The sequence below is a fragment of the Aegilops tauschii genome, chromosome 7, assembly GCF_002575655.3.
Source record: "Aegilops tauschii subsp. strangulata cultivar AL8/78 chromosome 7, Aet v6.0, whole genome shotgun sequence".
NCBI classification, from domain to species: domain Eukaryota; kingdom Viridiplantae; phylum Streptophyta; class Magnoliopsida; order Poales; family Poaceae; genus Aegilops; species Aegilops tauschii.
The window spans coordinates 27035170-27052201 of record NC_053041.3 but is presented as its reverse complement, the minus strand read 5'-3'; the positions used below and the strand labels follow the sequence as shown (position 1 = coordinate 27052201).

Sequence of the window (17032 nt, the reverse complement as noted above, 5' to 3'; positions counted from 1 at the left end):
TGCCCCGACCCAGCCTTTGGAATTTTGTTTCTTCTATCTTTGGATCATCATTTTGTGTCCTCGCCTGAATAGGAAAATGATTATCGTTTTGTGTCCTCCCCAAAATGATTAGCATTTCGTGCAAGCAAAGAACTCAAAGAGAAAAACAAGAAGTTACCATCCTTGACACGCCGCACGGGCTCACACACAAAAGTGAGCTGCGCACCATATAGGTTTAAAAGTCTATGCGTAAACTGTGTTGCACCAAGATTGGGCAAACATTCAAGAAGAGACAAAATTTGGTCAGACAAACACAATTTACGCATGGGCTTTTCTCGTGAAACCTACATGGACAAATATATCCCGCCACACACAGCTGGTGTCGTTGTCGTCTCGCCTTTTAGAGAAACCTCGTCAGTCGTCCCGGCCATCCCTCCCCCCCTCTCACCCTCCTTCTCTTACGCCGGCGAACCTCCGGCACCCACAGCATCAACCATCAGGCTCTTCTCTGTTGGTGACGCCGGAACCATCCACGCCATCACTGTCTCCGACTCATTCGAGGATCCCCTCCACCGGCGACACAATGTACCCGTGGTCGACTCAATGCTGCGCACAATTGACTGATGCCCGAATTCACTTTCAGACAACTTACAAATAACAAAACCTGAAAAGAAAAGAAAAAACACAGGCAGATGTACATCTCGATTGAGGCCACGCCGCACGATGGGTTCAGCGATGAACCTGGCCGGGAACGTGGTCGGTGGTACGATGACTCCATCCTGTCAGTACACAAACTAACTCAACCACCTGATTAATTCCCGTTGGCAATGAGATTCATCATCCGCGCATGCATGCATGGAATAAAAATACCAGCCACGAGACGAGACACAATTTACGCATGGGCTTTTCTCGTGAAACCTACATGGACAAATGTATCCCGCCACCCACAGTTGGTGTCGTTGTCGTCTCATCTTTTAGAGACACCTCGTCAGTCATCCCGGGCCATCACTGTCTCCGACTCATTCGAGGATCCCCTCCACCAGCGACACAATGTACCCGTGGTCGACTCAATGCTGCGCAAAATTGACTGATGCCCGAATTCACTTTCAGACAACTTAGAAATAACAAAACCTGAAAAGAAAAGAAAAAAACACAGGCAGATGTACATCTCGATTGAGGCCACGCCGCACGATGGGTTCAGCGATGAACCTGGCCGGGAACGTGGTCGGTGGTACGATGACTCCATCCTGTCAGTACACAAACTAACTCAACCACCTGATTAATTCCCGTTGGCAATGAGATTCATCATCCGCGCATGCATGCATGGAATAAAAATACCAGCCACGAGACGAGACACAATTTACGCATGGGCTTTTCTCGTGAAACCTACATGGACAAATGTATCCCGCCACCCACAGTTGGTGTCGTTGTCGTCTCATCTTTTAGAGACACCTCGTCAGTCATCCCGGGCCATCACTGTCTCCGACTCATTCGAGGATCCCCTCCACCGGCGACACAATGTACCCGTGGTCGACTCAATGCTGCGCAAAATTGACTGATGCCCGAATTCACTTTCAGACAACTTAGAAATAACAAAACCTGAAAAGAAAAGAAAAAAACACAGGCAGATGTACATCTCGATTGAGGCCACGCCGCACGATGGGTTCAGCGATGAACCTGGCCGGGAACGTGGTCGGTGGTACGATGACTCCATCCTGTCAGTACACAAACTAACTCAACCACCTGATTAATTCCCGTTGGCAATGAGATTCATCATCCGCGCATGCATGCATGGAATAAAAATACCAGCCACGAGACGAGACACAATTTACGCATGGGCTTTTCTCGTGAAACCTACATGGACAAATGTATCCCGCCACCCACAGTTGGTGTCGTTGTCGTCTCATCTTTTAGAGACACCTCGTCAGTCATCCCGGGCCATCACTGTCTCCGACTCATTCGAGGATCCCCTCCACCGGCGACACAATGTACCCGTGGTCGACTCAATGCTGCGCAAAATTGACTGATGCCCGAATTCACTTTCAGACAACTTAGAAATAACAAAACCTGAAAAGAAAAGAAAAAAACACAGGCAGATGTACATCTCGATTGAGGCCACGCCGCACGATGGGTTCAGCGATGAACCTGGCCGGGAACGTGGTCGGTGGTACGATGACTCCATCCTGTCAGTACACAAACTAACTCAACCACCTGATTAATTCCCGTTGGCAATGAGATTCATCATCCGCGCATGCATGCATGGAATAAAAATACCAGCCACGAGACGAGACACAATTTACGCATGGGCTTTTCTCGTGAAACCTACATGGACAAATGTATCCCGCCACCCACAGTTGGTGTCGTTGTCGTCTCATCTTTTAGAGACACCTCGTCAGTCATCCCGGGCCATCACTGTCTCCGACTCATTCGAGGATCCCCTCCACCGGCGACACAATGTACCCGTGGTCGACTCAATGCTGCGCAAAATTGACTGATGCCCGAATTCACTTTCAGACAACTTAGAAATAACAAAACCTGAAAAGAAAAGAAAAAACACAGGCAGATGTACATCTCGATTGAGGCCACGCCGCACGATGGGTTCAGCGATGAACCTGGCCGGGAACGTGGTCGGTGGTACGATGACTCCATCCTGTCAGTACACAAACTAACTCAACCACCTGATTAATTCCCGTTGGCAATGAGATTCATCATCCGCGCATGCATGCATGGAATAAAAATACCAGCCACGAGACGAGACACAATTTACGCATGGGCTTTTCTCGTGAAACCTACATGGACAAATGTATCCCGCCACCCACAGTTGGTGTCGTTGTCGTCTCATCTTTTAGAGACACCTCGTCAGTCATCCCGGGCCATCACTGTCTCCGACTCATTCGAGGATCCCCTCCACCGGCGACACAATGTACCCGTGGTCGACTCAATGCTGCGCAAAATTGACTGATGCCCGAATTCACTTTCAGACAACTTAGAAATAACAAAACCTGAAAAGAAAAGAAAAAAACACAGGCAGATGTACATCTCGATTGAGGCCACGCCGCACGATGGGTTCAGCGATGAACCTGGCCGGGAACGTGGTCGGTGGTACGATGACTCCATCCTGTCAGTACACAAACTAACTCAACCACCTGATTAATTCCCGTTGGCAATGAGATTCATCATCCGCGCATGCATGCATGGAATAAAAATACCAGCCACGAGACGAGACACAATTTACGCATGGGCTTTTCTCGTGAAACCTACATGGACAAATGTATCCCGCCACCCACAGTTGGTGTCGTTGTCGTCTCATCTTTTAGAGACACCTCGTCAGTCATCCCGGGCCATCACTGTCTCCGACTCATTCGAGGATCCCCTCCACCGGCGACACAATGTACCCGTGGTCGACTCAATGCTGCGCAAAATTGACTGATGCCCGAATTCACTTTCAGACAACTTAGAAATAACAAAACCTGAAAAGAAAAGAAAAAAACACAGGCAGATGTACATCTCGATTGAGGCCACGCCGCACGATGGGTTCAGCGATGAACCTGGCCGGGAACGTGGTCGGTGGTACGATGACTCCATCCTGTCAGTACACAAACTAACTCAACCACCTGATTAATTCCCGTTGGCAATGAGATTCATCATCCGCGCATGCATGCATGGAATAAAAATACCAGCCACGAGACGAGACACAATTTACGCATGGGCTTTTCTCGTGAAACCTACATGGACAAATGTATCCCGCCACCCACAGTTGGTGTCGTTGTCGTCTCATCTTTTAGAGACACCTCGTCAGTCATCCCGGGCCATCACTGTCTCCGACTCATTCGAGGATCCCCTCCACCGGCGACACAATGTACCCGTGGTCGACTCAATGCTGCGCAAAATTGACTGATGCCCGAATTCACTTTCAGACAACTTAGAAATAACAAAACCTGAAAAGAAAAGAAAAAAACACAGGCAGATGTACATCTCGATTGAGGCCACGCCGCACGATGGGTTCAGCGATGAACCTGGCCGGGAACGTGGTCGGTGGTACGATGACTCCATCCTGTCAGTACACAAACTAACTCAACCACCTGATTAATTCCCGTTGGCAATGAGATTCATCATCCGCGCATGCATGCATGGAATAAAAATACCAGCCACGAGACGAGACACAATTTACGCATGGGCTTTTCTCGTGAAACCTACATGGACAAATGTATCCCGCCACCCACAGTTGGTGTCGTTGTCGTCTCATCTTTTAGAGACACCTCGTCAGTCATCCCGGGCCATCACTGTCTCCGACTCATTCGAGGATCCCCTCCACCGGCGACACAATGTACCCGTGGTCGACTCAATGCTGCGCAAAATTGACTGATGCCCGAATTCACTTTCAGACAACTTAGAAATAACAAAACCTGAAAAGAAAAGAAAAAAACACAGGCAGATGTACATCTCGATTGAGGCCACGCCGCACGATGGGTTCAGCGATGAACCTGGCCGGGAACGTGGTCGGTGGTACGATGACTCCATCCTGTCAGTACACAAACTAACTCAACCACCTGATTAATTCCCGTTGGCAATGAGATTCATCATCCGCGCATGCATGCATGGAATAAAAATACCAGCCACGAGACGAGACACAATTTACGCATGGGCTTTTCTCGTGAAACCTACATGGACAAATGTATCCCGCCACCCACAGTTGGTGTCGTTGTCGTCTCATCTTTTAGAGACACCTCGTCAGTCATCCCGGGCCATCACTGTCTCCGACTCATTCGAGGATCCCCTCCACCGGCGACACAATGTACCCGTGGTCGACTCAATGCTGCGCAAAATTGACTGATGCCCGAATTCACTTTCAGACAACTTAGAAATAACAAAACCTGAAAAGAAAAGAAAAAAACACAGGCAGATGTACATCTCGATTGAGGCCACGCCGCACGATGGGTTCAGCGATGAACCTGGCCGGGAACGTGGTCGGTGGTACGATGACTCCATCCTGTCAGTACACAAACTAACTCAACCACCTGATTAATTCCCGTTGGCAATGAGATTCATCATCCGCGCATGCATGCATGGAATAAAAATACCAGCCACGAGACGAGACACAATTTACGCATGGGCTTTTCTCGTGAAACCTACATGGACAAATGTATCCCGCCACCCACAGTTGGTGTCGTTGTCGTCTCATCTTTTAGAGACACCTCGTCAGTCATCCCGGGCCATCACTGTCTCCGACTCATTCGAGGATCCCCTCCACCGGCGACACAATGTACCCGTGGTCGACTCAATGCTGCGCAAAATTGACTGATGCCCGAATTCACTTTCAGACAACTTAGAAATAACAAAACCTGAAAAGAAAAGAAAAAAACACAGGCAGATGTACATCTCGATTGAGGCCACGCCGCACGATGGGTTCAGCGATGAACCTGGCCGGGAACGTGGTCGGTGGTACGATGACTCCATCCTGTCAGTACACAAACTAACTCAACCACCTGATTAATTCCCGTTGGCAATGAGATTCATCATCCGCGCATGCATGCATGGAATAAAAATACCAGCCACGAGACGAGACACAATTTACGCATGGGCTTTTCTCGTGAAACCTACATGGACAAATGTATCCCGCCACCCACAGTTGGTGTCGTTGTCGTCTCATCTTTTAGAGACACCTCGTCAGTCATCCCGGGCCATCACTGTCTCCGACTCATTCGAGGATCCCCTCCACCGGCGACACAATGTACCCGTGGTCGACTCAATGCTGCGCAAAATTGACTGATGCCCGAATTCACTTTCAGACAACTTAGAAATAACAAAACCTGAAAAGAAAAGAAAAAAACACAGGCAGATGTACATCTCGATTGAGGCCACGCCGCACGATGGGTTCAGCGATGAACCTGGCCGGGAACGTGGTCGGTGGTACGATGACTCCATCCTGTCAGTACACAAACTAACTCAACCACCTGATTAATTCCCGTTGGCAATGAGATTCATCATGCATGCATGCATGGAATTAAAAATACCAGCCACGAGACGAGACACATCATCCGCGCATGCATGGCTGCTGCTAATAATTTAGTGACTCTAATACGCTAGAAACAGATGATGTGACTGGAAGAGGCTAAGGAACTCTACTTCTTTTTAGTGGGACTATGGAGCTCTATACCTGATCAATGATTTTAATGACTGGAATCGTTAAAATCAATGTTTTTTCCCGAAAAGATTCAGAGACTCTACGTGATGTTCACACTTGAATTTTACGCGTGCGGAGCCTCTGTGTGCACGCTTGAAGTGCCTATAGCTCGGAAAGTATCTTTCTGCCCGACCCAGCCTTTGAATTTTGGTTTCTTCTATCTTTGGATCATCATTTCATGTCCTCGACAAAAAGAAAATGGGTTACCATTTCGTGTCCTCACCAAAAATGAAAAATGATTAGCATTTCATGGAAGCAAAGAACTCGTAGAGTACAACAAGGCCCTACAACCCTTGACACGGCCCAGGCACGCTCACGCACAAAAGTACCGAGTTACACGAGAAAAGGCCATGCATGCATAAACTCTGTTATGCAAAGCTTATTTTATATCCATTCGGAAAATAGTCAAGTAAAGACAATTTTCAGTTAGAGAAACGAGTTTATCATTGTCTATCCCAGTGCCAAGAAAAACACAAGCTAAATAAACATTCAGACTCTCCTCCACCGGTGACGCCGTTCTCGCGGCCCTATCACCGGCTCGACGCTAGCTGCGGTATATCGACTGACGGCAGAATTGTTTTCAGGCAGCTTACCAATAGTAATTAACCGCCCCTATAAAAAAAAAAGAAAAGGCAGATATACAACTCGACTGAGGCTACACCACATGACATGATGGGTTGAGTGATGAACCTGACCGGGAACGTGGCCAGTGATACGATGGCTCCCTCCTGTGAGTACACAAACAAGTTCAACCACCTGATTCCCCCATTATTCATGCATGCATACTCTAGAACAAATACTATCAGACACCCATGGTTGCTGCTAACCACTAATACTTGCCCTGGATTAGTTGACCATGGACGGATCATGTCGATGCGTGCACCGCGCTTCAGATCTCATCGCGCTCCTCGTTTCAACGAACTAATTGTTAATGTCCACGGCACTGCCATTGATCGATATTTGTTGCACAGACGTCCCTTTCCCACGAAAACGAAGAGCAATTAATCCCAATGCGGCGACGGCTGGAGGAGGAGAGGAGGAGGTAGAGGACCCAAGCAGGACAGCCAGGCCCAGGGAGGTAGCCCGTCGTACGCTAGCTCAGCTAGAGCTATCCGCCCATGGCGTCCTCCTCCCAGCCCCACCGAGAAGCAGAGGAGGAGGAGCTCCGGCACCGCGGCCATGGCGACGGCATCACCTCCCCGCTCCGTAAGCTCGCCGTCCCAGCTCCCTCCGCGCACGCACCTCTGCTCCCGCCGCTGCTGGTGCTGCCCATTTAATCGGCATCTCTGCTCCCCATCCCCATGCAGTGCCGTCCACGTCGCGGAGCTCGCCGGAGCCCGACGACGACGAGGAGGAGAACTCGCCGATCGAGCAGGTGGCGCTGACGGTGCCCGTGGGCGACGACCCGGACACCCCCGTGCTCACCTTCCGGATGTGGGTCCTCGGCATGGCGTCCTGCGCCGTGCTCTCCTTCCTCAACCAGTTCTTCTGGTACCGCAAGGAGCCGCTCACCATCACGGCCATCTCGGCCCAGATCGCCGTCGTGCCGCTGGGCCGCCTCATGGCGGCCGCGCTGCCGGAGCGGGCCTTCTTCCGCGGCAGGCCGTACGAGTTCACCCTCAACCCGGGGCCGTTCAACGTGAAGGAGCACGTGCTGATCACCATCTTCGCCAACGCCGGCGCCGGCACCGTGTACGCCATCCACGTGGTCACCGCCGTCCGCGTCTTCTACGGCAAGAACCTCACCTTCCTCGTCTCCCTCCTCGTGGTGCTCACCACGCAGGTGCTCGGGTTCGGGTGGGCGGGGATTTTCCGGCGGTACCTCGTGGAGCCGGCGGCCATGTGGTGGCCGTCCAACCTCGTGCAGGTCTCCCTCTTCAGGTACGCACGCACGCACGCCTCTCAATCGCTTAATTAACAATCTCATCTTGTGCGCTTGTCAGAGGGTTGACTGGTTGATGCTTGGACTTAATCAAAGCCACGATTATTTGCAACTTATTTATTTTTTATAAAAAACGTACATTTCATGACAACTATTTGCTCGCTACTGCTTGTGGTCAGCAATGCGTGTTAACTATGTATGCTTAGTTGCAACTTGCAAATAGGAGTTTCTTTGATTTTTGTTTGAGCAAGAACAGTAGCTGGGTAGCTACCGGTCATGGATCATGACACGTCAGATATGGCCTTGGCTTGCATCAAACCAGATCATCATGAAATCAACGGCCACAAAAAACTTTTGGCCGGTCTGCCTCTAGTTAAGAAAATGAAATTGATGAAAAGAAATGAGTAGCACTGATGATGACAGGACCAGCCAGCAGCCAACACAAAAAATAAGTTAACTGAGATAGTGAGATCAAGTTCGTTTGACCAAGCTGACAAACAGGTTGGTTTGGCTTTTTTTCAAGCTCCGCCTACTCATTAAGAAGATAATTGCCCAGTTAACTTTTGTCATAGGCCACCTTCACTTTCCTTAGATGTTTGAGCAAGACCAGTAGCTGGTTGGCTATCTGTCAATCTGTCATGTGTCATGGCACGTCAGATCTGGCCTTGGCTTGAATCAAACTATATCATGAAATTGTTGGCTCGTCTGCCTCTCATTGACAAAATGAAATCAATGAAAGGAAATGCGGGGCATTAATATATTACAGGACCCTCGAGCAGAATCCCAAGAAATGGCGAAAACAAAATCGATGAAATTAAAGAAACCACATCATTTGACCAAGCTGCGTCTGTAGCTTTCCAGCGGCTGGCTTCAGTTATATCCAACCACTTTTAATCTCTCAACATGGCAGTAGAATAACAGCCCTCCATAGAGGCAACCAACTTACACATTTGAACTCTGAGGCTGATGAGACAGCTAATGATCATACAACATAAGTTGTACAAACAAAACAGGAGAGGTATTTCATCTCCTGTGTCAGTCCCAAGGAGAAAGACGCTGAGCTAGTCGACATGCGCCGCAGGATAGTATAGTAGGAGAGGAATGATCATGCACACATGTTTTTCTCTTCAGTAACAGCAAGATAGCATGTACGAAACTGGAGAGAAATTCCATTCCATTTGTCTATCTCAAGGAAAGGCAGCGAGGTAATTAACACGCAAGACAAGAATAAGATGGAGATCAGTTCGAGCATGCGGGGAAAAACACCAAAGATTCAGAGAGCGTAAAATAGCCATCAGCCAGTTTCTTTTTCCTGAGCATGGCAGCAAAATAGACTTTGTATCATCTCCAAAATCTAAAACACAACAAACCTGCGGATTCGGATTCGAACCATTCTCTGAAACCACTCCTGGAAATTCCAACCAGGGCGCTCCACGAGAAGGAGGTGCGGAGCAAAGGCGGCTTCACGCGCAGCCAGTTCTTCCTGGTGGCCTTCGTCTGCAGCTTCGTCTACTACATATTCCCAGGTTACCTGTTCCAGATGCTCACCTCCCTCTCCTGGATCTGTTGGGTCTTCCCCAACTCCGTGTTCGCCCAGCAGCTCGGCTCGGGCCTCTACGGCCTCGGGATCGGCTCCATCGGCCTCGACTGGGCGTCCGTCTCCTCTTACCTTGGGAGCCCCCTCGCCAGCCCCTGGTTCGCCACCGCCAACGTCGCCGCAGGATTCTTCATCATCATGTACGTGATCACGCCCATCGCGTACTGGTTCAACTTCTACAAGGCGCGGAATTTTCCCATCTTCTCTGATGGGCTCTTCACCGAGTCCGGGCAGAAGTACAACATCACAAGCATCGTGGACTCCCAGTTCCATTTCGACACGAAGGCCTATGAGAAGAATGGACCGCTGTACCTCAGCACCTTCTTCGCTGTCACGTACGGTGTTGGTTTTGCATCCCTTACTGCGACGATCGTCCATGTCCTCCTCTTCCACGGAAGGTAAAATTCTGCAAAAAAATAGTCAATCAGTTTCGCAGAATTACAGAACTGCAGCAACTAAGGATCATGGTGCTTTTGTGCAGTGAAATCTGGCAGTTAAGTAAATCAGCTTTTCAAGAGAAGAGAGTGGACGTACATACAAAGCTTATGAGGAGATATAAGCAGGTCCCTGAGTGGTGGTTCATCTGCATCCTTATTGTTAACATTGCAGTCACCGTATTTGCTTGTGAATACTACATCGAGCAACTCCAGCTGCCCTGGTGGGGTGTACTGCTGGCATGTGCCATTGCCTTTTTCTTTACCCTCCCAATCGGAATTATCACAGCAACTACGAACCAGGTTCACAATCTGACAACTTGCATATCATACCATACAACTCTAGACCACCAGTTCCCTGATTTTTTATTCTTCCATTATATGCAGACTCCGGGATTGAACATTATCACAGAGTACATCATGGGGTACCTGTACCCTGGACGGCCCGTCGCGAATATGTGCTTCAAGGTATATGGCTACATCAGCATGAGCCAAGCTCTGACGTTTCTGCAAGATTTTAAGTTGGGCCACTACATGAAGATTCCCCCAAGGACCATGTTCATGGCTCAGGTAAGCTTTTACTCAAATAGATTTTCTGTCCTTTCTACTGCACAAGTACTCCTGTTGTATTGTGTCACTAAGCAACTTCTTGAAACATGGCAGGTGGTGGGAACTCTGATTGCGGCATTTGTGTACCTCGGAACGGCATGGTGGCTGATGGACTCAATCCCCAACATCTGCGACACCGAGCTCCTCCCAGCAGGCAGCCCTTGGACCTGCCCCGGTGATCATGTGTTCTACGACGCATCAGTCATATGGGGTCTCATTAGCCCACGCAGAATATTTGGGGACTTAGGAACTTACTCGGCGGTGAACTGGTTCTTCTTGGGGGGAGCCATTGCCCCACTCCTCGTCTGGTTTGCACACAAGGCATTCCCAGGCCAGAACTGGATCTTGCTTATCAACATGCCCGTCTTGATTGGTTCCACTGGCCAGATGCCACCCGCCACTGCAGTCAACTACATCACATGGATATTCGTTGGGTTTTTGTCAGGCTATGTGGTCTATAGATACCGACGTGACTGGTGGGAGCGACACAATTATCTGCTTTCAGGTGCGCTAGATGCTGGTTTGGCATTCATGGCTGTGTTAATTTACCTGTGCCTAGGCTTGGAGAACATCAGTTTGAACTGGTGGGGCAATGACTTGGATGGATGCCCCCTGGCTTCTTGCCCCACTGCTAAAGGTATATTTGTTGAGGGTTGCCCAGTGTATACCTGACCATTTCCTCATGTCTGGTAGTCCCTGTTTGCAGAAATTGGAAAGTGCCAACGAGCATGCAGGGATCAATGTAAATAATGTTTATTTTCAAACCATTCAGAGATGAGAAATTGGTGTTATTTCATTGTCTTCAGAAAACCTTGCAAGTCACAACTTCATAACAGCGATTTCTTGCATGCTATGCAGCACGACAAATAACTTTATGATCGCAATTTCGTGCTAACTATGCAGTACCACAACCTGTCACTATATGACTACTGTTTTCTTGTGATAGAGATTGTTTCTTCTTTTTATTAAATTATGACACAGAAAACTTTTTCCATCATCTGTGATGTATGTTTGATGTAACTTCTGGGCTTAACAAAGTCATGTGGCATAAAAGTATCGCCTTCCTCCCAAAAATGCACAAAAGAAGTTATTTTTGCTGAATCCAGAGCTATGTCAACTGAATGAATCATTTGTGCTAAACAGTCTAAATTGCAATGTCACTTGTCCATGCAGCAGATAAGGTCATCAAAATGGTTCCTTCCTTTCTGTTAATCAGGCAGGGAATAATGGCTGGCATGCCGATGTTGGGCTGGCCACTGTACGCGGAGCACAGGATGAACAAGGTGCTCATGGTGGATGATCTGAGGATCGCGGTGGAGATGATTGGGTGGCAGCAGGGGCTGGTCCAGGCCGACGAGGTGGAGGCTAAGGTTAGGCTTGTGATGGAGTCCGACACAGGCAGGGAACTCCAGGAGTGAGTGTCTGTTCACCAGAAAGGCGCCGCCATGGCCTGGAGCAACGGTGGCTCGTCATGGTCGGCTTTTGAGCGATTCCTGTCGGACATGAACTGCCGCTATGGAGCCTCTGCTGGACAGTCCATGTACCCTTGAGCAGGCATCAGACTTTCGGAGCCAGAGGAAAGAGGTGATGGACATGACTCGCTCTGCCGACAAAGTTCAGTTAAAAATAATTCAGTTGGGACAGTCCTGACGGACTTGTACCCAGGATGTGAAGCAGAATCACATCTGTACTTACTTACCAACAAAAAATTACACTAGTTCTCAGGAAGCTTGATAAATGAATAAACGACATATCAAAATTGACTTAATTTGAACGAAACGTCCTACTCTTTAACCATGACATTACTATGGATCGGAGGGAGTACTTTTTAGTCCCTCAACATAAGGTTTACTTCTTATGATTCTACTAGGGATTTGGATGTGGCCTGGTTCCAAGTTAAGGGCATCCTTTTGGATAACAGAAATTAAATTGTCCTACTGCCGTGAATGCAGGTAGTTTAGTGAGCAGAACTCTACCTGTTGACAGTTCAGTCTAAAAAATTGTAGATTATTTTGATCAGGGTACAAATAGGGAACAAAGATGTTTTACCAGTTCCTCCTGTAGTTGAGATGAATCTGCGGGAAGCTTCTATGACATTGAGTTTAGAAGAGCAATTCATCAGGTTGGAGCAAGAGCTGAGCTGCTCACAGGGAGCAGAATTGTATACGTGCTTCTGATCACCAGGGTCCTTTTTATCACATACTATATTTCACAAAACAAAGAGGAATACACTCGTATCAACATCAACGACAATACCGTCAGAGATAACTCTAAATGGTCGTCAGAAACATCGCCATCTTCCTCTCCATTGTTTTTCCCTTCCCTGATCACAGCCCAGCAGTCTCCACCAGTGACCATGGGGACGAGCACATACAGAGTTACAAGTTGACTTGGAGCATTGGAGTTCTCTCACAAAGTACTTCAATATAGGGCAAGCCATGAACCACATCCTCTTCTACACCGCAGAAATACAATGTCCCAGGAAGATCTGAGTTGCAGAGGCAATGACAAGGCAAATGAGAACTGAATACAGAGTAACAATGGTGTTTCAGTTCAGCAACCAAGAACACTATTAGACTCTACACTATTCATCCAGAAAGTTTTGTTGCTAACAATTAGCAGCTCCAGTTCCTCAAATATTCTCTAACCTTGTTCTTGCGACGGTAATCTGAACAGTTTTCACATGACCCAAGCCTCCTGTAACTCACTGTTTTCACATAATCTGAAACTAAGTGGGTTGTAAGTCCCAAGCTTGGTGTGGAGCCCTCCATGAGCTCATCAACCAGCCTCATCACCGCCACAGCCATTCCATTCTTACACAATCAATAGATCAATGTGCTATTGACGGTGTTAGTTTCAGTGGAAGAATGTTTCAGAGAAATTACAGAGGAAGACTAGTGCCATCAAGGCATCAACTTCCTTGAGAAATTTATTCAGAATAAAATGATCAGTTTTGGGCTTTGAACTGGAGTCTGCACACCACACCTCATGGCTATGTATCTAGCACTGAATTGAGATGCTTGTTCCAAGTATCACTCTTAGTATCTAACACTCTCCTGATAAAGATCTCCCAAGAATCGCCATCCAAGAAATCCCCACCACTTAAGGCAGCAGTTTCAACAATTTTGTCAACAATATCGTCATGTATTGGCTCAGAAAGGCTATCGACCAAAACTTGGTAAAGAACCTTGCTTGGGGTGCACCCTTTGGTCACCATCTCAGTAAATACTGTGGCCCCTTCATTTGGCTTCCCAATTTTGCAAAATCCCTTGATAAAGGCCTCGTAAGTCGTGGCATTTGGCTCGTATCCCCGTTCAACCATGTCATCCCACACCTGCCCAGCCTCTTGTAACTCCCCATTTTCACATAGTCCGGAAATAAGCGAGTTATAAGTCAGTAAGCTTGGCTTGTACCCCTTCTCGAGCTCATCAAACAGCTTCCTTGCCTCCTGAACCATTCCACTCTTGCATAACCAGTAGATCAATGTGTTCGTGATTGTGTTATCTGGTGGGACGTTCTTCTTCACCATCCATTTCCACATTCGGTGTGCTTCGTCTGCCTTTCCGTCCTGGCACAGCACATCGACCACCTTAGCAGCCAGTGGTGTATCTGGCGTGTACCCTGCCCCAAGCATCTCGCCCATTAGATTGCACGCCTCGGCAGATTTCCCCTCCTTACAGCATGCCTCAATCACGACTGAATACGTAACCTCATTCGGTTGCACCCCGGCGACCTCCATCTCATCCATAATCCTAGCTGCATCCTGTATCTTCCCGGTCCGGCAGTACCCATCGATGAGCACCGTGTACATCGTAACATCTGGCACACGCCCACCGGCAATTATATCATCGAATAGCTTCTGGGCGCCCTTGAGATCCTCCTTGGCACAGTATGCGGAGAGAACCGTCGTGTAGGTGACGACATCGGGGACGATCCCCCACCCGGGCATTTCGTCGAGAACCTTGAGGGCGGCATCGAGGTCGCGCACGCCAACGAGGCCCTTGAGCAGGATGTTGCAGGAGACGAGGTCGGGCGTGATGTAGAGCTTGGTGGGCGCGGCGCGGAAGAGGGCGGCGGCGAGGCGGAGGCGGCGCGCGGCGACGAGGGAGTGGAGGAGGGCGTTGAAGGAGCGCACGGAGGGGTGGGAGTTGAAGGACGGGAGGGAGAGGAAGAGGCGGAGGGAGGGCAGCGGCGGGAGCGCGCGGAGGAGGGGCAGGAAGGCGCGGTCGGAGAAGGCCGGGAGGCGGGCGGCGCGGAGGGCGGAGAGGACGGGCGGCAGGAGGTCCGGGGGCGCGCCGGCGAGGCGGGAGAGCACCGCGGCGAAGACGGGGATGGACGGGGGCAGGGGGGGCGTGGCGCGGAAGAGCGCGTGGCGGAAGGCGAGCACGGCGAGCTGGGGGGTCGGGAGGCGGTGGAGGAGGCGGGAGAAGCTCCGGGGGGTGAGGCGGCGCGGCCAGGGCTGGACGGGCGGGGTGACGGTGCAGTGGGACGGCGGCGGGAGGGAGGACGGGAGGTGCGCGAGGTGGGCGAGCTGCACGGTGGTTTTGGCGGACGGCGCCGCCGCGGAGAAGGCGCGGGCGGGAGGCGGCGCCGCCGGGCAGCGCCGCGGCGGCATGGCGGCGCGGGTGAGGTCGAGAGCGCGCCGCACCGGCATGGTATTTGGTGTTTGGGGATAGAGAAATTACAAACGGAAATCAGAAGGACGCGCGAATAAGAACTGTCTTCTCCCTTAAAAAAAAATACAAACCCATCCTAAATAAACCGAAATGATAAATCTGAAACGTTCATGATTTGATCATGGCAAATCAAACTTTTTTACGGCAATTTCAGAGGATTGCAAATTTAGTTGACACGCATGGTAATTTTCTAGCAAAAATATACTGAGCACAGATTTACCATGCGTGTAAACTAAACTTGCCATCCTCACGTTACTAAAAATGTCATGAAAAACATTCGGTTTGTCATGGTCAAGAAACAAACGTTCGGCGTTATCAGGGTCCTAAATAAATATGACCCATCAAAAGTAGGTTAACATGGAATCTATTTTCTCCGTTCCATATTAATTGTCATTGAAACAGATGTATGTAGATACATCATTTCATCAACAATGAATATGGGGTGGAGAAACTACTTTTCTTCACATCTCTTGCTACAACAAAAATGATGAAAACTGATCGTCTATCAGGTCAATAATCTGGCCCAGGCTGCTATGACCGTGGCCTAGTAGCTCATTGTAGCAGTTGTGGCTCTAGGGGCTCGCTTGGGCGTGGATTCAGGCTACAACTTAGGTGAAACCATAGTTGTCATTGTCCTCGTCGCATCTTCTCTCATCCGGTTGGAGCCATCAACCGGGACTAAAGGAGTTCTGAATTTTTTTCTCATTTGTTTTTTATTTTTAGTTTCTGTTTTAAATTGCTTATATCTTTTAGGATATTTGAGTGATTATTTTTGCATTAGATTCACAATTTTGTCTAGTTTCTGTTTGTGTCATTAGTTTTCGAATTTGAATTTGTTCAAATTTGCTTCAAACTCTAGATTTGTGAATAATTTGAGTTTAAAAATAGTTTTTAATTTAATTCCTTTTGCTCCTAGTCACATGTTAGATTGTTGTCACATTAAGATTTATTTGGTTATTTTTAGAATAATTTAAATTAGGATTTTAATTAAAACATTACTGTTTTGCTTATATAGTTGCTTTAGTCCTTTAATTGTTGTTTTCAATTATTTTTAGTTAGTTATTTCTGTAGATTTTAACATGTTGTAGTATGCTTCTGTTAGACAACAATAGATAAATTTTTATAATTAATTAATATAAAATTTTCTACTGTTTTGTATTAATAGTTGTTTAGCCTTTAATAATAGTTGATAGAATTAGCTTTGCTATATTAAAAAGTAATTCTTTTTGCCACTTTAATAGAACGTGACTCTAGCTTGGTTAACCTTACTTGTGACTCTGGTTGGGATAGTGCTAGCAGATGTAGTCGACGGTAGGATTGGATGGACACCATCCCGGACTAAAGGAGTTCATCGATTTTCAAACTCTACGCCCCCCACCGTATCACCATTTTTGTATTGAAAAGAAAAGAAAGTCATGAAAACTTCAAAAATTAAAATCCTTCAAGATGTAGTTATGTTACTACATCTACTAGTTAGGAAAGTTAAAAAACATAAATTTCGAAATGTTTTGCAAAAAAAATGTTATGAAAAAGTAAAACGTCTATAAATTTTGCATATGATGTAAAAAACGTATAATATATCAAAACGTTCAGCACGAAAATCGGTTCCTATTTGGACCGCCGTAGGCCGTTTTGCAAATTTTTAGAATCCTCAAATTCTGAAAGGAAAAA

The 17032-nt window shown here is 48.0% G+C and overlaps 2 protein-coding genes and 1 long non-coding RNA gene across 3 annotated transcripts; 1 reads left to right on the top strand and 2 right to left on the bottom strand.

The window, feature by feature from the left end:
- The first annotated feature begins 7049 nt into the window (after positions 1 to 7049).
- Positions 7050 to 11495, top strand: LOC109768616 (oligopeptide transporter 7). Its single transcript, XM_020327365.4, has 6 exons — positions 7050 to 7369; positions 7471 to 8044; positions 9471 to 10040; positions 10124 to 10379; positions 10464 to 10646; positions 10740 to 11495. Exons 1-6 carry the CDS (start codon positions 7282 to 7284, stop codon positions 11355 to 11357), a joined length of 2289 nt encoding a protein of 762 aa, XP_020182954.1. The 5' UTR covers positions 7050 to 7281; the 3' UTR covers positions 11358 to 11495.
- On the bottom strand, positions 9195 to 10401 carry LOC141027972 (uncharacterized). The gene is made up of 2 exons (XR_012190036.1): positions 10177 to 10401; positions 9195 to 10048 (listed from the first exon to the last, which is right to left on the bottom strand). It is a non-coding gene; the product is annotated as an uncharacterized lncRNA (long non-coding RNA).
- Positions 11496 to 12874: 1379 nt separating the features above from the next.
- Positions 12875 to 15353, bottom strand: LOC109768617 (uncharacterized). Its single transcript, XM_020327366.4, has one exon. The coding sequence runs from the start codon at positions 15337 to 15339 to the stop codon at positions 13678 to 13680; it is 1662 nt and encodes a 553-aa protein (XP_020182955.1). The 5' UTR covers positions 15340 to 15353; the 3' UTR covers positions 12875 to 13677.
- Between the last annotated feature and the right edge of the window lie 1679 nt (positions 15354 to 17032).